Source organism: Osmerus eperlanus, chromosome 12 (genome assembly GCF_963692335.1).
Source record: "Osmerus eperlanus chromosome 12, fOsmEpe2.1, whole genome shotgun sequence".
In the NCBI taxonomy this organism is placed as follows: domain Eukaryota; kingdom Metazoa; phylum Chordata; class Actinopteri; order Osmeriformes; family Osmeridae; genus Osmerus; species Osmerus eperlanus.
In genome coordinates, this window is record NC_085029.1 from 8,184,485 (window position 1) to 8,207,266 (window position 22,782).

The 22,782-nt window shown below is 48.0% G+C and overlaps 1 protein-coding gene across 1 annotated transcript in view; it reads right to left on the minus strand.

Annotated features, from left to right (window-relative positions):
- The window catches only part of ca10a (carbonic anhydrase Xa), an 84,960-nt gene that overhangs the window by 55,619 nt on the left and 6,559 nt on the right, over window positions 1-22,782 (minus strand). Inside the window, 1 exon segment of the mRNA XM_062474875.1 lies at window positions 19,114-19,188. Within this exon segment, the coding sequence (XP_062330859.1) occupies window positions 19,114-19,188 (75 nt within the window).

Here is a 22,782-nt window from a genome sequence, read left to right on the forward strand (position 1 = left end):
AATGGAGCAGAGGGAGATACAGCTGAGAGCATGTGCGTGACGGATAGAGTGAGACAGAGAGAGAGAGAGAGAGAGAGAGAGAGAGAGAGATAAGACAAGATGGACGTTATTTGATCTTGTCATTTGTCCATGTAGTTGTGTGACTCAGCTGTCCCCCGCCACACACACCCTACACACACACACCATACACACACACACACACACACACACACACACACCCTACACACCACCGCCACAACACCTTCCACACAGTCTACACACCATGGGGGGAGGGGTCCGATTTACAAGATGAGCCGAGAGCTGAACAGAGTAGAAGAACAGAGGAAGGAGGAAGAGGAAGTGGAGGAGAGGAAAGAGGAAAACGAGAGGGAGGAGGAGGACGATAGTCACAGAAAGCCATGCTGCTTCAGTAGGACCGTATCTGACCTCCTACAGGACTAGTACAGATGAGGACCGTATCTGACCTCCTACAGGACTAGTACAGATGAGGACCGTATCTGACCTCCTACAGGACTAGTACAAATGAGGACCGTATCTGACCTCCTACAGGACTAGTACAGATGAGGACCGTATCTGACCTCCTACAGGACTAGTACAGATGAGGACAGTATCTGACCTGAGATCAAGAAGTTGCAGGTTCGAAATGTTGTATGTCGCTTGGGATTAACCTTCCTGTTCTACTACGGGGACCTGAGGAATTACATGTGATATACTGTATTGTACTGTGTCAGGAAGAGGTTTAACCTGTGTAAATCAGGTGTGTCTGTTCCCTCTGATATAAGGGGTGCTGGCAAGTAATATCCAAAAAACGGCCACCCAGAGATGGTCTTTGTTGACAGGTTATTCCTTAGCTATTAAAGATGTTCATTTGAAGTTTGGATCCCATGAAGTTTGAACCAATGAAGATTTCTTCATCATGTCAATGTTATAGAGTATGGGATGCTTGTAGATTAGGCTGCCAACTGAAGTGGATTGGAAGCTTTGGAGTAAATCTCTCTGAATGATTAAAACGCTTGAATATGTTAATGTCCGTTCCTATAACGTACTGTACACCCTCACAGACAATGGCAGCACCGCACAACCCTGTTCCTAAACCCTCAATCCGCCCCCATGTCCTGGGGCACAGCAAGGCCCAAACTACATAATGTAATACCTGGGATGAAAGGTCAAGGATTTCATCAAAATAATCCCTGCCCTTTTCATCAGCAAGCCCATTACATTTAAAATTGAATTCATTTAAGCAGATGTTTTCATCCAAAGCGATAGTAAATAAAAGATCCTGGATCAGAAAGTCATGGTTGTTACAGACATGCAGTATTTTTGCAGTATTCGGGTGGTAAGAGTCAAGAAAGGGTCTGTGGCACAGTGCAAAGCAGTGGTGAAGTCCAAACCAGCTAAACCAAGACTAAGTCATGATCAAGACTGTATCGAGCACCAGACAAGATGGAATGTCTCTGTGGAAAGTCGCTAAATCACTAGATACGATTTCTGGTCACTAGGGAAGCCGTTCAGCCGTTCCAAGCCGTGACAGCCGTTCCAAGTTTCAAGTTAGAAAAAGCTCAATTATTGATTGAAGTTTTTGCATGTTATCGCAGTAAATGTTAACAAACTTTTTTGATAAAGCACAGGAAATGTCGTGATTTTCCCTGTTGTGGTCTTGAAATATAACCCAGAGACCTCTTGGACGGAGACCAAGAAAGAATGCGGTAGATTCCGAGACGATACCGAGACCATGACCGATCTGGAGTACTGCAACACTAGTGCAAATTAACCACATCTCAACTACCTGGCACGATAGCACTGGCTCCAGCCCCTCGAATACGGCAGATTTAGATGTACTGTATTACATTTACACTCCATTACAAGTAAGTACAGCCCCAAGTGTGTCAATAAGGGTCATTCTAAACCATGTTGGCGCACTGGTTCAGTTGCACCCTGGGTAATGTAGTGTATTAGCAGCTGGTGTGTGGAGTGGTGTTGAGAGGAGATTGCGTTTAGTGGAGAATGTTCTCTCCTCACACCAGTTAATATGATGCATCTGGACCAACTCTGGTCCACCTCCAAAACACACAGCTGCTCCCCCTCTCCTCCTTCCTTCCCTCCCTCCGCCTCCCACCTTACCTCCCTCCTCTCTTCCTCCTTCCTTCCTTCCTTCCTTCCCTCCTTCACTCCCTCCCTCCTTTCCTCCTCCCACCTTACCTCCCTCCTCCCTAGCTCTTCCATCCCTCCTCTCCTCCTCCCTCCCTCCTTACCTCCCTCCTCTCCTCCTCCCTCCCTCCTTACCTCCCTCCTCTCCTCCTCCCTCCCTCCCTCCCTCCTTACCTCCCTCTACTCCTCCTCACTCCCTCCCTCCTTACCTCCCTCCTCTCCTCCTCCCTCCCTCCTTACCTCCCTCCTCTCCTCCTCCCTCCCTCCTTACCTCCCTCTACTCCTCCTCCCTCCCTCCTTACCTCCCTCCTCTACTCCTTCTCCCTGCCTCCTATCCTCCCTCCTTTCCTTCCTCCTCTCCATCCTCTTATCCTTCCTCCATCCCTCTCATCTCTGTATTCATCTTACTACAGAGACCAGAAGTAATAACACCAGAGAGAGAGAGAACTGGAGAAGAGAGAGAACAGATAGAGAGAGAGAGAGGGACACTGGATGCCAGAGGAGGGAGAGGAGAGAGTGGGGGAAAGATAGAGGAGAGAGAAGAGAGTTATAAAAACACACACACACTACAGCCTGCCAAGGTCGCCGATGTCTATGCTGTTTGTACATTTCTCTTTAACCCTGGTGTCAGGGGGCGGGGCTTCATCCCCTACCTGGCCTGGCTTAATGTCTCATCTGAGTAAAACACTGAGGAGAGGGGAGGAGAAAAGGGAAAGAAGAGGAGGGGAGGGAAGGGGAGGGGAGGGGTGAGGAGAAAGAGAAGGAGCAAAGGACAACAGGAGAGGCGAGGACAGGAGAGGTAGGAAGATGCCCCCCAGCCCTACCCCACAAGCCATGCACATGACGATTCATCATGTCCCTACAGCCCCCTAACCAATACCACCCCACACACCCCCCCCCCCCCCACCCCAGGCCCCCCAGGCCCCCCAGGCCGCCACAACGAGCTGCTCCACACCACCTGTTCCCACCTGGGCCACCATTGTCTCACTGTGGCGTTTCAATAGCTTCCTTTCAGATGTACGAAGATGTAGAACTGAGGGAATCAGCACCACGACAAGCCCCTGAGCTGTGGCTGTGGTGTTGTGGAGGGAGCGCGAGGAACACAACAAGCCTTTACACAAGCGAATCTCATCTACATGGCTCGACGCCCTGATTTGAATACAAATCAACAGCAACAAAAGCTGGCAGCGAACACCAGGATCCCGTTTCCATCACTCTATTGTAGAGCCAGCAGATCTGGGCCAAAGTGATGTGCTGCAGTGGGCTGTGTGGGAGGAGGGACACGCACACACACACACCCACACCTGCGTATGTAGGTGTCAAGGTGATGTGCTGTAATTGGTAGGTGAAATGGTTCTACTGAACACGTCTGTGTGTGTGTGTGTGTGTGTGCGTACATGCACGTGTGCGAAGTGTGTGCGTGAGCTCCGGGGTTCGGCTATCTCTACAGGGCCGCCTGACCCGACCGTTCCTGGTCTAACAAAGCTCCAGACCAAAGCAATCGCACCCTGCTTCACGAGTTCTGTGATTAATGGGCTTATTTATCATAATCTTTGGCATTTGCCGGAGGAAGAGAGGGATCAATGCAGGGACCCAGTGTGATGGAGGAGTCTGCCTCCTCTAGGCTGATTACTGCTGTCTCCCGGCCCAACGAGGTCACTGCTGGCCCGCACCACATTGATTGGATAAGACACCTGCCATTTTCATCGCACACAGGGGATCGTTCTTGAATTCCAACGGTTCTGCTGGGGGCTCTGCTGAAGTTCTGATTATGCCTGCGGTGGGTTGAACGTATCCAGGTTGAGACGACCACGCCGTCACAACGCGAACGTTCGGATTTCATGGGACCGCCTGTGACTCGTCACCCAGAGCAACAGAACTCTAAACAAGCTGAAAGCTCTCCTCACTATCCGTCTTTGTACATAAAATACACATTGCCACAGGGAAGGATTATTCAGGAGAGAAAATGGGTTATATGAGAATTTGGGAACACAACTAAAAAGCCAAGTAGATTAATTATGTTACGAAAGAAAAGAAAAACATTTCCTTATTGCTTATCTTGAGGAAATATGTCTACGGAGCAGAGGATAGATGAGCTAGCATTATAGTATTACAGGGTATAGAGGAGCTAGTATTACAGTAATAGAGGGAATAGGCTAGAGGAGATTTACAGTATATAGGGTATAGAGGACTATCACAGTATCACAGGGTATAGAGGGGCTGGTATTACAGTATCACAGGGTATACAGGGGCTGGTATTACAGTATAACAGGGTATAGAGGGGCTGGTATTACAGTATCACAGGGTATACAGGGGCTGGTATTACAGTATTACAGGGTAAGGAGGGGCTGGTATTACAGTATCACAGGGTATAGAGGGGCTGGTATTACAGTATCACAGGGTATAGAGGGGCTGGTATTACAGTACCACAGGGTATAGAGGGGCTGGTATTACAATATTACAGGGTATAGAGGGGCTGGTATTACAGTATCACAGGGTATAGAGGGGCTGGTATTACAGTATCACAGAGTATAGAGGGGCTGGTATTACAGTATTACAGGGTATAGAGGGGCTGGTATTACAGTATTACAGGGTATAGAGGGGCTGGTATTACAGTATAACAGGGTATACAGGGGCTGGTATTAAAGTATAACAGGGTATAGAGGGGCTGGTATTACAGTATCACAGGGTATAGAGGGGCTGGTATTACAGTATTACAGGGTATAGAGGAGCTGGTATTACAGTATCACAGGGTATAGGGGGGCTGGTATTACAGTATCACAGGGTATAGGGGGGCTGGTATTACAGTATTACAGGGTATAGAGGGGCTGGTATTACAGTATAACAGGGTATACAGGGGCTGGTATTAAAGTATAACAGGGTATAGAGGGGCTGGTATTACAGTATCACAGGGTATAGAGGGGCTGGTATTACAGTATTACAAAGTAAGGAGGGGCTGGTATTACAGTATCACAGGGTATAGGGGGGCTGGTATTACAGTATCACAGGGTATAGGGGGGCTGGTATTACAGTATTACAGGGTATAGAGGGGCTGGTATTACCGTATCACAGGGTATAGAGGGGCTGGTATTACAGTATCACAGAGTATAGAGGGGCTAGTATTACAGTTTTACAGGGTATAGAGGGGCTGGTATTACAGTATTACAGGGTATAGAGGGGCTGGTATTACAGTATCACAGGGTATAGAGGGGCTAGTATTACAGTATTACAGGGTATAGAGGGGCTGGTATTACAGTATTACAGGGTATAGAGGGGCTGGTATTACAGTATTACAGGGTATAGAGGGGCTAGTATTACAGTATTACAGGGTATAGAGGGGCTGGTATTACAGTATTACAGGGTATAGAGGGGCTGGTATTACAGTATTACAAAGTAAGGAGGGGCTGATATTACAGTATCACAGGGTATAGGGGGGCTGGTATTACAGTATCACAAGGTATAGGGGGGCTGGTATTACAGTATTACAGGGTAAGGAGGGGCTGGTATTACAGTATCACAGGGTATAGGGGGGCTGGTATTACAGTATCACAGGGTATAGAGGGGCTGGTATTACAGTACCACAGGGTATAGAGGGGCTGGTATTACAGTATTACAGGGTATAGAGGGGCTGGTATTACAGTATCACAGGGTATAGAGGGGCTGGTATTACAGTATTACAGGGTATAGAGGGGCTGGTATTACAGTATCACAGGGTATAGAAGGGCTAGTATTACAGTATTACAGGGTATAGAGGGGCTGGTATTACAGTATTACAGGGTATAGAGGGGCTGGTATTACAGTATTACAGGGTATAGAGGGGCTAGTATTACAGTATTACAGGGTATAGAGGGGCTGGTATTACAGTATTACAGGGTATAGAGGGGCTGGTATTACAGTATCACAGGGTATAGAGGGGCTGGTATTACAGTATTACAAAGTAAGGAGGGGCTGGTATTACAGTATCACAGGGTATAGGGGGGCTGGTATTACAGTATCACAGGGTATAGGGGGGCTGGTATTACAGTATTACAGGGTAAGGAGGGGCTGGTATTACAGTATCACAGGTTATAGGGGGGCTGGTATTACAGTATCACAGGGTATAGAGGGGCTGGTATTACAGTACCACAGGGTATAGAGGGGCTGGTATTACAGTATCACAGGGTATAGAGGGGCTGGTATTACAGTATTACAAAGTAAGGAGGGGCTGGTATTACAGTATCACAGGGTATAGGGGGGCTGGTATTACAGTATCACAGGGTATAGGGGGGCTGGTATTACAGTATTACAGGGTAAGGAGGGGCTGGTATTACAGTATCACAGGGTATAGGGGGGCTGGTATTACAGTATCACAGGGTATAGAGGGGCTGGTATTACAGTACCACAGGGTATAGAGGGGCTGGTATTACAGGGTATAGAGGGGCTGGTATTACAGTATTACAGGGTATAGAGGGGCTGGTATTACAGTATCACAGGGTATAGAGGGGCTGGTATTACAGTATCACAGAGTATAGAGGGGCTAGTATTACAGTATTACAGGGTATAGAGGGGCTGGTATTACAGTATTACAGGGTATAGAGGGGCTGGTATTACAGTATCACAGGGTATAGAGGGGCTAGTATTACAGTATTACAGGGTATAGAGGGGCTGGTATTACAGTATTACAGGGTATAGAGGGGCTGGTATTACAGTATTACAGGGTATAGAGGGGCTAGTATTACAGTATTACAGGGTATAGAGGGGCTGGTATTACAGTATCACAGAGTATAGAGGGGCTAGTATTACAGTATTACAGGGTATAGAGGGGCTGGTATTACAGTATTACAGGGTATAGAGGGGCTGGTATTACAGTATCACAGGGTATAGAGTGGCTGGTATTACAGTATCACAGGATATTAGTTGATCTGATGACAGGAAGAAAACCAGGAGGGAAACATGCATAAACAACTATAACAGCTGTAGAGAGGGGAGCTACAAGGGCCAGCGGATAGCACACTTAAAGTTGCACAATTACTGCATGTTGGGTCTCTAATACCATATGGTGCACACACACACGCGCACACACATGCTTACATACTTACAAACACACATGCTTACACAGGCTTACCTACTTACAAACACTGTCGCACACATGCCCACACGCACACACACACACACACAAACACACACAGATGGTTCACAGAACCAGAGGATCTCCCTGCAGTGTTGATTTAATGAAGTATTTCCTGATACGATAACAAAAACAAAACACAGTACAGTGCGGGAGATCCGAAGGTTTTCTTGCTTATTAAAAAGAGAAAGACTCTCTAGAATGGAGGAACGTATTAGCGCTCGTAGCTCACAACAAGAGCTCCAGATCTCTGTAGCCCACTATATGTCCCATAATACACGACTTAGGTTTCTGAGCAGTCATTGCTACCTCACCATGGTAACGTGCTGTCCAGAGCTGGTGCAGCCTGTTACGATTGTGCCCTCAATAAAGACGGAGTTCCGGTCAGCAGTTTGTGGTGGACTGGAGAGAATACACAAGTTCGAAACTCTCATAGTTTTAACTGCTGTGTGGGCTGGAAGAGCATGTACGGTACTCTACACACACACACACACACACACACACACACACACACACACACACACACACACACACACACACGCACACGCACACGCACACACACACACAAAACCCTCCACAGGCACTTAGACACGTCATTTTCCACCCACTAGCCTAGTGTGCGTGTGTGTGGGGGGTTTGTGTGAGTGTGTGAATCCCTCACCTGGACTCCTGAAGGCTCAGAGAAATCTAGAGATGCTCCGACACAAATACTCCCTCAGAAATCGTACACAACATTCAACATTGCACACCGTATTATAATGCTGCACTGTTGTTGAGATTATTTCTGTAGCAATGTACTTCCTACTGTGCCTGGTAGCGGAGATGTGGTTACTTTATACTGTGCTTGGTAGCTGAGATGTGGTTACTTTACACTGTGCCTGGTAGCTGAGATGTGGTTACTTTACACTGTGCCTGGTAGCTGAGATGTGGTTACTTTACACTGTGCCTGGTAGCTGAGATGTGGTTACTTTACACTGTGCCTGGTAGCTGAGCTGTATGCAGTACAGAACTATGCACTTTTCTGCTGTACTTGTTCTATTTGTGCATTGCTTTGGATAAAAAATGTCTGCTAAATAAATACAAATGTAAAATTAATTGCATATTCCTATTCACTTAATACTAATAAATATTTTCACAATAAAGAGCCAGGGTATAACATATTTCCAATATTATACAATTTTACACAATTAGGATTAATCGTTAACTAGCTGTAATCAACTGTAATCCACTGTCCTGTCAGACCAGAGTAATGGACAGCAGAGACTTCTCTAACCCTGATCTCTCTACTCCATCTGCCTCAGTCTTGATCAATTAAATATTCATCAATCCTCTCCAGTCCACTGACACACACTGGGTAGAAAAGACACACACACACACTCACACAAACAGTCAAGCTCATATTCACAGAAAGAAACCAAGACATGTATGCATGCACGTATACACACACATTCACATCGCCACACACACACACACACACATAAATCATGTTTTCCGGGCCATGTTGTGTTTGCAGCTCCAGGTCTATTAGTCCCAAGGTCCAGCGCTCCTCTCCACAGCTCATAAAAGACCTGGCAGAATTGACACCACGCAGGGCGTAAATACCTTCCCAGGTTTTCATCCTGACAGGCCTACACATGCGCACACACACAGTGAGGGGATGTGTGCGCCTGTGTGTTTTTGTGCATGGCCGTGTGTTTACGCGTGTGTGTGTGTGTGCGGGCGTGTGCAGGTGTGCGTGTATATGCGTATGTGCCTGCATGCGTGACTGAGTGCATGTGTGTATAAACACTAGATGGATGTGAGGAGGATAATAATGAAACTAATATTACTGAGGTTAACCTTTGACGCAGGTCTGTGTTTACATGCACACACACACACACATAGACGCGTACACACACACAGCAGACATTAGGCTCTTCTTAAGGAGGAACACACACAGTTGGATTACATGACGGACAGCGACTTCCAGTAACAAGCCCTAAGGACTTCCTGAAAATACCGTCCCTAGACTTTTCTTGTGGGTTCTTGTTTTGAACTGGTTGAATGAACCTCGGTGATCGATAGGAAGGTCAACCGGTGGTTCCCTTCTGTCACCAGCGCACACACAGCTCACCTCTGCTGCTTAGCAGGGAAAAGACTCATCGAAACGACCAACATGAGTTTTCATGTAATTCACTAATTTCCCTGGAGATCTGCTCAGAGATAGACTGATTGATTGATTCGGTCTAGTGTCACAATTACTGTGGTAATATCATCATCTTCCCTGTCTTGCTCTGGGATCGATTGGTCCAGTGCTTGCTATGCACGAGGAGGGCTTGGGGAAGGGTGGAGGAGAGAGCGAGGGAAGGTGAGAGAGACGGAAGGAAAGAAAGGAAGAGAGAGAAATGAATGAGGGATGATGACCAAGCTAAGGGTCAGAGTATGATGAAGTCAGAGTATGATGAAGTGTAAGAGCGTTAGATCTTGCACCTTTGGCTTTACCTCTGGAAAGATATAATCCAACACCTCAGAATATCCAATATGCAAGATAAATACAGACCAAGATGGAGATGAGGAGGGTGTGTTTGTGTGTACAGTTTGTATGCGTGCGTGTGTGTGTGTTTGGGGGGTGGGGGTATGAACAGTCAAGGACAAGCCACGATGGATTTCTTTTTTTGGATGGAGTTTTTTCTCTCCCTCTCTTGGAATGAAATGGATTTTTCTATTTGAGTGTCTCAGAAAGTTGATGTGAGAGCTCAACCAGGCAGAGACGGGGAAAGGTTAGCCCAGAGATCACTCCGGGTCATTGCATCGCTCTCTCACTCTCTCCTTCTCTCTCCATCTCTCACCCCCCCCCATCTCTCCCTCCACCTTTCGTTTTATGCAAGCTTTCAGAAATTGAATTGAACTCCCAGCATGCATCTCTGAAGCGCTAATCACTCCACTGCTGAGAGGAGGAATGTGAGAGAGGGAAGTGAAGAGAGATGGAGGAGACAGGGAGGAGCGAGAGGTAGAGGAGAGAAATGGAGGATAGTTATGTCATTATCGCCTCCCTCCGGGGGTATCCCACAGTGCTTTGCTCATGCTAGTTCGTCTCCTCGTCCTTCCCCAGATTTCAGCATCAATGGGGGGTCGTCACCCCCCCTCCCACCCCGACCTCATCCTCATCTTCATTACCGTGGCGATGTTGTAGGGATCGTGCAGAACGTTCTAGGGCCCTGGTTAACAACAGCACCCACCCCCGTGGCAATATTAAATATACAAGATGTACGAACACTGGGATCCCTCTGGCAGCCAAAGGAAGGGTGAGGGGAGAAGAGGGGGGAGGAGGAGGGCGGGGATGAGGAGGACGAGGAGAGAGAGCGACGAGAAGGGGGATAGGGAAGGGGAGGATGAAGAGAGAGAGAAGGAGAAAGGGGGATAGGCAAGAGGGGCCGGAGGAGGAGCTCGAGCAGGGTAGAGGCGCGTGCATCTGTGGGAGGGGGGGGACGCTGACAGAGTGAGTTTGCATTTCTACAGATGAAGAAGAGTCATTCATCTACTCTGCCTGTAGAGTTAACTGTTGTGGAGGAGCAAGGGGTGGATTGCGAATAGAGCAGTGTGGAAAGTACAGAGGAGGAGGGAAGGGGAGGAGACAGGAAACTAGAGGAGTGGAGGAAAGAGGAGAGGAGGGTGTATCTGTGTCCTCCGATGATCTGTCTGTGTATCTGTGGAGAGTATGTCTACTAGTCTGCTCTTGGTTCCTTCCTCACCCTCTCCCTCCTCTTCCTCTCCACTCTCCCAGCTCAGAACAATTCTAAACACACACGCATCTCCAGACAAGCACGTTTTCAACGCCAAGGTCCTCCGTGGAGACTGTTTACCCGGTGCAGGTTCAACCTGCTCATCCAGGAAGCATCTAAAACCCAAATCCTACCCAAACCATCTATATTACGATCTACCTCTTTGGATCCAGTTTGTTCTACTTAGCTAAACAAAATATTGCCAGGGAGAGGAGGACAAGGGGGGAGGAGGGACTAGGAGGGGAACAAGGTGAAGGGGGGAGTAAAGGTAAAACAATAGCACAATATCCAGGAGTCAGTAAACCAACATGCCTCTTCCGCTTTATTATATATATTTCCTCAGGGAGCGTGTGAAAAATCCCTTCAGCTGTACTGTAAACATTTCCTCAGGGAACGTGTGAAAACTCCCTTCAGCTGTACTGTATACATTTCCTTAGTAATGTGTGAAAACTCCCTTCAGCTGTACTGTAAACATTTCCTCAGGAAGCGTGTGAAAACTCCCTTCAGCTGTACTGTATACACTTCCTTAGGGAGCATGTGAAAACTCCCATCCTGGCAATTTTGTGGAGAGGCAAAGCTCCCCTCGGAGTCTCCCTCCCAGTATCCTGTTGTCTGTTGAACACACAATCCCAGTCCATCCAATCAAATCAGCCTGTTCAGAATTTAAACTTCAATCACGGTTGCATAACTGAAGTTAGGGATATGAGACGTATTTAAATAGAAAAGCTGTTTTGGCTTCACATTTAAACCCTAATCTCAAATCCTGGTTTCACAGTGAATTGACCAAAGCCACTGGTAAACAAGCAGAGGCAACAACAGCAGAGGAAACAGTGAGGAGGATGTGACAAGCACAGACAGTGAGTGTTTGTTTGTTTAATCCTCTTCCTCCTGCCACCGCTGGTTACATAACACATTAATCATTGTCATTTATTCAACTAACTACTTCCCTTGTTTGTGTAATATTACATTGTATATTATACTCATTCATAGGTGACAGTTTATGTTGTGAAAACTAGCTTCTGTCATGAATGATTCAAATATAGCAGTTTTCCACCCAATCACAGATGTTACAGGACTTTTCTCTAGCCAATGATAAAATGTATCTCCGATAGCAGCATAACGATGCGTACTGTTACTAGGTAAAAATTACCCAGCCACTGTAATACGATAGCAAGGATTGTAATGAAATAAAGGGAACGATATATATGTAAGGGATAATGCCCGACAAGGTGTACATTATCACCTGATAATGGACGATGCGGAGGCGTGAACAGTCCGACGCGCAGAGGAGGACAGTTGCTTCCGCGGAGTCCATTATCAGGTGAAAATGTACACCTCGTCGGGAATTATCCCGCTTATACCATGGTCACTTGCCAATGATTTTTTTTTACAAACATTAATTCATGTTTTCATGCGTTTTGCATTAGAAATCTAACGTTTTTCAACATTAGCCAACTCGGATATTTGTAGTACGCTCAGCTCATAGAACCAACACCGGCTATCCTTTGGCTGAGCTATTAGCACGAAAGCTAACGTTAAGATAGCAAGATTCAAACACAATAACATTGTGTACGGTTGACAAACAGTAAATATAATTTTACAGTATGTTTGACAAGAAGACTAGCTAGCTAACCAGCCATGTCACTGTCCCAAAATCAATATCAAGATTTTCACGAACAAAGTAGCCTATCGGCCATAGTCTTGGCTACTGTCGCCGGCCGCAGCCTGTAGTGAGTTGAATAGCAAATGGATGTGAGATGATTGCGTCAAAATTGACATAATCTCCAAACAGTAAATATAATTTGACACTATGTTTAACATCAAGACTAGCCATCTATCCAGCTACTATGTCATTGTCCCCAAGTCAAGATTTTCACAAACAAAATAATTGGCGATGTGTAGCCAGGACTGTGTCGTGTCGGGCGGCGGCTGCAGCCTGGCTGAAGGTAGATTGACTAGTGAGGTGAATAGCAGCCTGGCTGAAGGTAGATTGACTAGTGAGGTGAATAGCAGCCTGGCTGAAGGTAGATTGACTATTGAGGTGAATAGCAGCCTGGCTGAAGGTAGATTGACTAGTGAGGTGAATAGCGAATGGGATGTGAGATGAGCGGTTGTGACAGAGTAAATTAAGAGTGTTTATTAATTTGTATATTCTCCAAATAAGTTAAAAGAAATGTTGAAGTCACTCGTTGAAAACATATTTTAGCTTGTTAAAGTGTTTCAATAAATTGTAGGAGGCTTTGACTGCATCCCTGTTGCTATGGTTTCTTATTACGTAAATACAGGCTCATACTATGTAGCCAGCGCAATAATTTAGAATGGTGAACAGAAAGTTTTGCTGGAAGTACTTAGTAGGTGTCCATATATCACCTGATAATGGACACCCCTGCAGCGGCAGCCAATCACAATCGAGTATTCACCCAAACCATGGTATAAGAGATATATATATGCACAACGATTCGTAACAAAAAAAGCAGGTGATGATTCTCAGCTGTGGCAGAGTTTCTTATTTAATGTAAGAACCTTGTGCTATGATTTGTTGGTCAAATGGAGTTGGGCTCCATATTGAATAATAATAAGTGTAGATATGAATCTGAGTCAGGGTGGTGCTTACTGTCTCAGGCCTCCACACGGCGACCGCCGCCAAGCAAATCCATCACACGAAGGGAGAGAGAGAAAGAATGAGAGAGATGAAGAGGGAGCGAGACGGAGAGGGAGAAGAATGAGGGAATTTATTTTGGTGTCATTTTTATTTATTTAATTCTGGGGCAAATCAAAGATTTTTGTCGTGCCAATAAAGCAACAATGAACTTGGGAAATTGAACTGAAATTGAGAGTCAGCGAGAGAGAGATAGAGGGTGAGGGAGAGAGAGACTGAGGGAAAGAGAGAGAGAAAGAGTGAGTGAGGGATACAGACAAAGGGAGAGGTAAAGGCAAAGAGGAGGGAGAGGGAGAGAGATGGAGAGAGAGGGAAAGGCAGAGAGAGATAGTGACAGAGATAGAGAGAGAGAGACAGAGATAGAGAGAGAGAGAGAGAGAGAGAGAGAGAGAGAGAGAGAGAGAGAGAGAGAGAGAGAGAGGAGAGGGGGAGAGAGGTGAGGATGAATCACAGCTAGGTGAAGATAGTGATGGAGGAGGGGAGACATTCTGACAGTCTTGATGGAGCACATGTTCAATGATCTACATTCTGTATTAAGCAGCGGCAGATCTGCTCCAAGTTCTCTCTCTCTCTGTCTGTTTCTCTTGCCCTGTCTCTCTCGTTCTCTTTACCTATCCCCCTATCTCCGTAGCCCACCCTCTCTCTCTCGGTCTTTCTGTCCCTGTCTCTTGTTCTCTTTACCTATCCCCATTACACACTCTCTCTGTCACCCCCGTCTCTCTCTCCATCCTCCTCTCTTTATCTCCACCCCCTTTGTTTCTCTCTCTCTCCCCTCCCCCCTCTTTCAACCCTCTTACTCTCCCCCCCCTCTCTCTAATCTGTGTGCCTCTTCTCTGGCTGGTATTGGGTGATTGACAGGTGACCAGGGATTCACACCATCCGTGGAATGGAGGGATTTGGTGAGGTGATAAAACTGTTTGTGCTCATCTTTGGAGGGTGACTGTGAACGACGTGTCATATTTACAGCTGGTGCCCTCTGCTCTCCTCCTCTGCTCTCCTCCTCTGCTCTCCTCGTTTCCCCTCTCCTCATCCCACTCTCCTCCTCTGTCCTCCTCCCCTTCTCTTCCTCCTCCTCTCCTCTCCTCATCTCATCTCTCCTCCTCCCCCTCTCCTCCTCTCCCCCTCCTCTCCTCCTCTGTCCTTCTCATCCTCTATTCTCCTCTCTTCTCCTCTCCCCTCCTCTCCTCTCCCTGCTGTCAGTCAGTAGAGGGTAAATAGGAGAGGTTCGGAGGGCCATCCTTTCTAAACCACATCCATCACACAACCTCTTAATACTCACGGCTGTCATTGAGATCACTGCACTCTGTACAAGTGTGTGTGTCTGTGTGTGTGTGTGTGTGTGTGTCTGTGGGAGTGTGTGGGACAGTACGTGTATGTGTGCGTGTGAGAGTGTGTGTCAGAATGCTTGGGTATTTGTGTGGGTGAGAGACAGATAGTTTGTGTGTGTGTGAGAGAGTGTGTGTAGCAGTGTGCATGTGTGTGTTTCATGTGCATGTTCTAGCTGTCTCCGAGTCAGTTCAAGAGACCAAGCTGGTCGCTGTGACGACAGAGAGGTGCTGACATCACATCACACTGAAGCAGTTACGGGTGGAAGATGTCAACCTTCTGTTTGCACACACACACACACACACACGCACACACATACCTGCTCAGGAGAAACATGTCAGCCTTCTGACTACTAGCCAGTCAATGTGATCCAGGACACACACAGACAGATATACACACAAACACACACACATGCACACACGAACGGAAAAAAGTCTGAGAGATACATACTGGGTATGATGACACATTACCTCTGTACTTCTCTTTCTCTCTATTTCTCTCTCTTGTCTCTCTTCCCGTCTCTCTCTCTCGTCCCATACTTTTTAAAGGATCTGATTAGATAACAATAAAAACCTCCTGAGCAGGTATGTGTGTGTGTGTGTGTGTGTGTGTGTGTGTGTGTGCAAACAGAAGGTTGACATCTTCCACCCGTAACTGCTTCAGTGTGATGTGATGTCAGCACCTCTCTGTCGTCACAGCGACCAGCTTGGTCTCTTGAACTGACTCGGAGACAGCTAGATAACAATAACAATCCACACATTTCTATATTGAGCGCATCTTTAATGAGTGCATCAGTAATACCCACCCCCTTCCCCAGTTACCAACCTACACAACCGCATACACACACATACACACACACACACACACAGAAGGACCAGTCTTGAGGAACAGTAAACCAGAAACAAGCTGGCAAAGTACTATTGGAGATCCATTTTCCTCCAATAAAGTACTGGGCACAAATCAGGCATGGCCCCTCCCCCTTCCTCCCCCTGCCCCCCCCCCCCCCCTCCTTTAATTGGGTTTCGATCAGGAACCGCCACCCCATCCACAGGGAACTTCCTGTCTGCCTTGCGCCACGCCCCGCCGCCGTGCGGCAAGCCAACCAACAGCCAATTAGCATCCTCAATTGATTGGAGAGGGCTTAGCTGCAGTATTAGCTGCTAAGCCTGAGGAGAGGTCTCGCGACGTTGAGTTTTGGACACTGGGAGGGCAGCCGGCAAACCTGGAGCTGCTAATTGGCCTGGTATTATACCCCTGTATCAACAGGCGCTGGTGGGGAGAAAAAAAAAACAATTTGTTAATCAATTTCCTGTCAGCGTTCTAGGAGGAAAACATTGGCCGAGGAGCCATGATGGTTGGGGAACAAAGGAGGATTATGAAGGCTGGGTGACGAGAGGCTTTTTGTGAACTGTTGTGACAGTTGTGATTGTGTCGGTTATGAACCGACAATTATTTGTAAATAAATGATGAGTCATTTCAGTGTCGCAGCGCCACAATAAGATCTAGGTGACATAAATAAAGAGTTTATTTGTGGTGGTAGTTCAGTTAAGTTCAGTTCAGGCTTTTGTTCCAAGTGAAAATAAACATTAGTATACTTACAAAGTATAAGTACTTCAAGTTCTCAATAAGTGAATAAACAACACAAACAAAGGGAGTCAGGTGGCTGAGCGGTTAGGGAAGCGGGCTAGTAATCTGAAGGTTGCTAGTTCGATTCCCGGCCGTGCCAAATGACGTTGTGTCCTTGGGCAAGGGACTTCACCCTACTTGCCTCGGGGGGAATGTCCCTGTACTTACTGTAAGTCGCTCTGGATAAGAGTGTCTGCTAAATGTAAATGTAACATCAGTCAATTTCAAGCACAGTTCCAATAGTTTGGAAAAGTTAGGTGTGATGAAAATGTATAAAGCTCTAATTTAATATATTGAAATTTGATATAAGTGTACTCAGTGGATCTGAATCAGCCTATCTGAAGCAGCCTATCTGAAGCAGTCTGTCTGAAGCAGCCCATCTGAAGCAGTCCGTCTGAAGCAGTCCGTCTGAAGCAGTCTGTCTGAAGCAGTCTGTCTGAAGCAGTCTGTCGGAAGCAGTCTATCTGAAGCAGCCTGTCTGAAGCAGTCTGTCTGAAGCAGTCTGTCTGAAGCAGTCTGTCTGAAGCAGTCTTTCTGAAGCAGTCTATCTGAAGCAGTCTGTCTGAAGCAGTCTGTCTGAAGCAGTCTATCTGAAGCAGTCTGTCTGAAGCAGTCTGTCTGAAGCAGTCTATCTGAAGCAGCCCATCTGAAGCAGTCTGTCTGAATCAGCCCCACTGTGGATCAGCCTTTTCAGTTACAGGAACTACCACTTGCCAGTGGGATATTTCAAATGGATTCCAAATTGATGATTTCATCAATTTCCCACGTTCCCCAATTGTGATTTTTCATGCGTAGCTCTGATGTCTGGCTGGATGGAAGTAATTTCCCTGCATCCCCTACAACATCCTCCTCACCCTCCTGAATCATTTAGAAGATATACGCCTTCAACATGGCTGCCTCTCTCTCTTTCGCTCTGTCTCCATTCCCTCTATTTTCTCCCTTCTCTCCTCTCTCCTCTCCCCTCTCTCTCTCTCTCTCTCTCTCTCTCTCTCTCTCTCTCTCTCTCTCTCTTTACTTCTCTCTCTCTTTGACTCTCTCAATTCCTTCTCTCCCTGTCCATCTCTATCTCTATCATACCTGGTCTCTGTTGAGCTACTGGTGTACACTGGGAGGGAGGATGGGATAGGGGGGTGGGAGGAAGCAGGGATGAGGGGAGGGAGGGAGCGACCGATGGAGGGAGAGGGCGGTGGTAGGAGGGTTGGAGGGATGGATAGAGAGGGGGGTGGAAGGAGGCAGGGAGGAGTTGAGAGAAGGGTGGAGGGATAGAGGGAAAGGGGGTTGAAGGAGGCAGGGAGGAGGGGAGAGTGGAGATACTTATACTACTAACTGACCTTTGCTAAATGTTAAGGCTTAATTGGAACAACTTTGAAAGGCCCCTTAGGGTTGGGAAAGGTCAGTTATTGAGACATAAGCTAGGAGAGGAGATGATGTTAGTATGGTAGTGAACGAGAGGAAGCCATGAAGACACAGCTACCAAGTCCTGCTTACTTCCTACTCTGCGCTCTACCAATAGGCTACTGGGCAGGAGTTGTGAAACCACTGTGTGGTTCCCTCAACTTTTCAGGACGTATTACCGATTTTAAAAATACAACCGCGGCCATTTTGAAAAATGTCAAAGTCAAACGCATTGAACTGCTGTGCAGAGTCAGTGAAAACATGCGGGCATTACTCTGTGTCATTCCTGCACAAATTGTTTTTTTTAATGAATGTGCATCAACTCGCTTGCAGCATCAGCCTCTCTGCTCCCCCAGGTTCTGAGCGCCCACAAAGCAGGTTAGCTTCATCTAGTCTATTACACCTCGTATGAAGAGTGATGTCTGGTCTCTCGCCCGAAACTTTACGTTTCATTTCGGTTTGTGTGCGGGGTTGTGTGCGCGTGAGTTTGGAGGGGGGGTTCGTCGGTGTGCTCTCACATACACCCACACACACACAGACACACGCAAATCCACGCACATACAGACACACTGTTCCACCTTTCTTGCACACGCGCTGCTCAGTTAATAACGTCTGACTGATGGCGCTTGACACACACGCACACACACCTAGAAGCCTCATCAAAAGTGGTTGAGCTCGGTTGAGAGAGAGAGAGAGGGAGAGAGAGAGACAGAAAGAGAGGGATAGAGAGAGAGAAAGAGAGGGAGAGAGAAGAGGGGAGAGAAAGAGGAAGAGAGAGAGAGAGCGGGAGCAGGAGAGAGAAAGCGAGAGAGGGAAATACAAGCCAGGGAATAAAGGCATGAGGCTGACAGGGAAATGAAAGCCAGAAAGAACCTTGTGCACCTGTCAATCAATCAGCAACAAAAACAACATCAGCTATGCAGAAAGGGCAAAAGTATTGTCACAAATGCGACCCACAAAAAATAATAATACATCGCCCACGGCAAGGTGGTATCGCCACAGAGTGGAAAACATCACGGCTGCTCCTGCAGCGCGCAGTGGGAAGCAGCGGGGCGGAGCCGAACGGCCTCGTGGTTACCAGAGACTCTTACCTGGAACAAAGCTGCCTTGGACAACCTCCTTGTAGGCCCACCACCCCTCGTGGATTTTAGGGGGGTTCGGCTGCGCTGTGGGACACAGAAGAAGAGAGGGGAACGTCAAACATGTTGTTATGAAACTCACACACGAACACAGCGTGGCGGCCATGTTAGGTACTGGTTAGGGGAGGTAGGTGTGGCCTGGTGGTAGAGCAGATCTAGAGATCACAGGTTCAAATCCCCCCATGTACGTAGGTTTGAATGAAAACGTGTTTTCGTGTGAAAATGTGCGAAATGAAGAGAAATGAATGAAAGGTAGAGGCTGGGTAGTGTCATAGACGAGATGCTGTAGAGGCTGGGTGGAGGCTGGGTAGTGTCACAGAGGAGATGCTGTAGAGGCTGGGTAGAGGCTGGGTAATGTCACAGAGGAGATGCTGTAGAGGCTTGGTAGAGGCTGGGTAGTGTCATAGACGAGATGCTGTAGAGGCTGGGTAGAGGCTGGGTAGAGGCTGGGTAGTGTCACAGAGGAGATGCTGTAGAGGCTGGGTAGAGGCTGGGTAGTGTAATGGGGGAGATGCTGTAGAGGCTGGATAGAGGCTGGGTGAGACTGGGTAGTGTAATGGGGGAGATGCTGTAGAGGCTGGGTAGATGCTGGGTAGTGTAATGGGGGAGATGCTGTAGAGGCTGGGTAGAGGCTGGATAGTGTCATAGAGGAGATGCTGTAGAGGCTGGGTAGAGGCTGGGTAGAGGCTGGGTAGTGTAATGGGGGAGATGCTGTAGAGGCTGAGTAGAGGCTGGGTAGAGGCTGGGTAGTGTAATGGAGGAGATGCTGTAGAGGCTGGGTAGAGGCTGGGTAGAGGCTGGGTAGTGTAATGGGGGAGATGCTGTAGAGGCTGAGTAGAGGCTGGGTAGAGGCTGGGTAGTGTAATGGGGGAGATGCTGTAGAGGCTGGGTAGAGGCTGGGTAGTGTAATGGGGGAGATGCTGTAGAGGCTGGATAGAGGCTTGGTTGAGGCTGGGTAGTGTAATGGGGGAAATACTGTAGAGGCTGGATAGAGGCTGGGTTCAGGCTGGGTTGAGGCTGGGTAGTGTAATGGGGAAATGCTGTAGAGGCTGGATAGAGGCGGGGTTCAGGCTGGGTTGAGGCTGGGTAGTGTAATGGAGGAGATGCTGTAGAGGCTGGGTAGAGGCTGGGTTGAGGCTGGGTAGTGTAATGGAGGAGATGCTGTAGAGGCTGGGTAGAGGCTGGGTAGTGTAATGGGGAGATGCTGTAGAGGCTGGATAGAGGCTGGGTTCAGGCTGGGTTGAGGCTGGGTAGTGTAATGGAGGAGATGCTACACAGACCTGGTAATACCCAGGCCAGTCTCAGATATATTGCTTTTCACACCTCCAATTCCTGCTCTGTTCATCTGGCGCAACACCAGAGCAAAGTTTAATCACGGGGGTGGAAGGCTTCCGCCCCCTGCATCTTTTTAATGGAAGACGGCATGTTCCAAACGGCGTGTCTGGCCCCAAGGGGGGGAGTGTCCTAACGGCCAGAGAGAGCTTCCCTCTTTATTTATTTCATCCAAAGCGACAAGCAGGGGGGATTTGAACCTGGGACCTCGTGAGTCTGCAGTCACATGCTCACTGAGCTGTACCTGTCCTCACCCTCAGAGATGTCCAGGCTGGACATGAGGGGCAGAAGGAGGTTTCATTTTTTCCCCCTGTCGAGCCGATTGACTGGACAATCAACAATGTGGACAGGTCACAGAATAACATTTTGTTCCCCAGAGGCCCAGGGGGTGGAGGGGTGGACCAGGAACAGGCATTTAGCTCAGCAGAAACGGATGTGAGCAATCCCCTTTGTCAAGCCCTTTCTCAGAGAGATGGATTGCTTTTTCCACTTTTAATGTCAAATGAAGTGGAAGTAGCCAGTGCTGGAGACCTGACAGGGTCAACATCCTCCCCCAGCCCTCACACCCCCTGCACCCCCACTGCACCCCCCACTGCACCCCCACTGCACCCCCTCTTCACCTCCTGCACCCCCTCTCCACCCCTTTCACCCCCACTCCACCCCCTCTCCACCTCCTCCACCCCTCTCCACCTCCTCCACCCCCTCTCCACCTTCTCCACCCCCTCTCCACCCTTTCACCCCCACTCCACCCCCTCTCCACCTCCTCCACCCCCTCTCCACCTCCTCCACTCCTCCCCATCTCCTCTCCACCTCCTCCACTTCCTCCAACCCCTCTCCACCTCCTACACCCCCTCTCCACCTCCTCCACTCCTCCCCATCTCCTCTCCACCTCCTCCACCCCCTCCACCTCCTCCACCCCTCCTCCTCCATCTCCACCTCCTCTTTATCTGCCTCAGGAGTGTCCCACCACACAGACCCATTCCAGGGAGGCTGAGGACACGTCTGCTGCTCTGAGCCACGTTTCCCTGAACACACTCTGTGGAAAATGCAACGAGAGCCATTCACAACCACAGCACTCAGGCCCAGGCCTCCTCTAGCGTGCTGAAGGCTGCGTGGTCGTACTGCATGGGCGTTCCAGCACTGTCTTATCAGCAAGGCTGAAAGGGGTCAAGCGACACTGGCAGCTCTGTAAAGACTTCTGACTCAGCGGCAGTAATTGGAGACGTTATGTTATGAGTCCCTGGGAACTTTCCATAAGAATGGGTGTGAGGACAGAGAGATGGAGTGTGTGTGTGTGTATGGTGTGTGCGTGTGTAAGCATATGTTTGTAAGTATGCATGTGTGTGTGTGCATGTGTGTGTGTGTGTGTGTGTTTGTGTGTGTGTGTGTGTGCATGTGTGTGTGTGACCCTTGGGATCCTGTGTTGTAATATAAAGTGGCTTTAGAGAAGCTGGAGGATATGATCCCTTTACAAGCTGCTGCCGTGAGGGAAGACACAGAAACATCCTCTCATCATCCCCCCTCACCTCTATCTCTCCATTGTTCAATCCCTCTCTTTCTCTCTATCCCTCTCTGTTTCTCTCTTTCCCTGTTTCTCTCTATCCTGTTTCTCTCTATCCCTCTTTTCTCTCTGTGACTCTTTCTATCTTTCCCTATTTCTCTCAATCATTCTTCTGTCCATCCCTCCATTTCAGCCCATCTCTCTCTCTCTCTCTCTCTCTCTCTCTCTCTCTCTCTCTCTCTCTCTCTCTCTCTCTCTCTCTCTCTCTCTCTCTCTCTCTCTCTCTCTCTCTCTCTGTCTCTCTCTCTCTCTCTCTCTCTCTCTCTCTCTGTCTCTCTCTCTCTCTCTCTCTCTCTCTCTCTCTGTCTCTGTCTCTCTCTAATTGTCTGTCTCTGTGTGTAGCTCCACATGCCTCTTATTCTAATTGTAACTGAGAAGACTAATCATAATAATATTCAGTGTTTCTGTGTTCAGTGTCATTTAGTCAAGGTTCATTATTCCAGTCTGATGCCTCCCAATGAGAAGCTTCATGACGCCAGCAGACGCTCTGACTGGCTGCGTGTCCCTTGGCAGCAGAGGCTGTGATTGGCTGCATGTCCCTTGACAGCAGGGGCTGTGATTGGCTGCTGTATTTCCCCTGTCAGAAGAGTATTTGATTGGCTGCGTGTCCCCTGGCACACAGGAAGTTGCAGCCTCAAATTGAGACTTCCTGCTCCTTATCAGCAGAGGTGGAGGTGTGTGTGTGCATCTTTGGGTGAGTGGTGTGTGTATGCGTCTGTGTGTAGTGT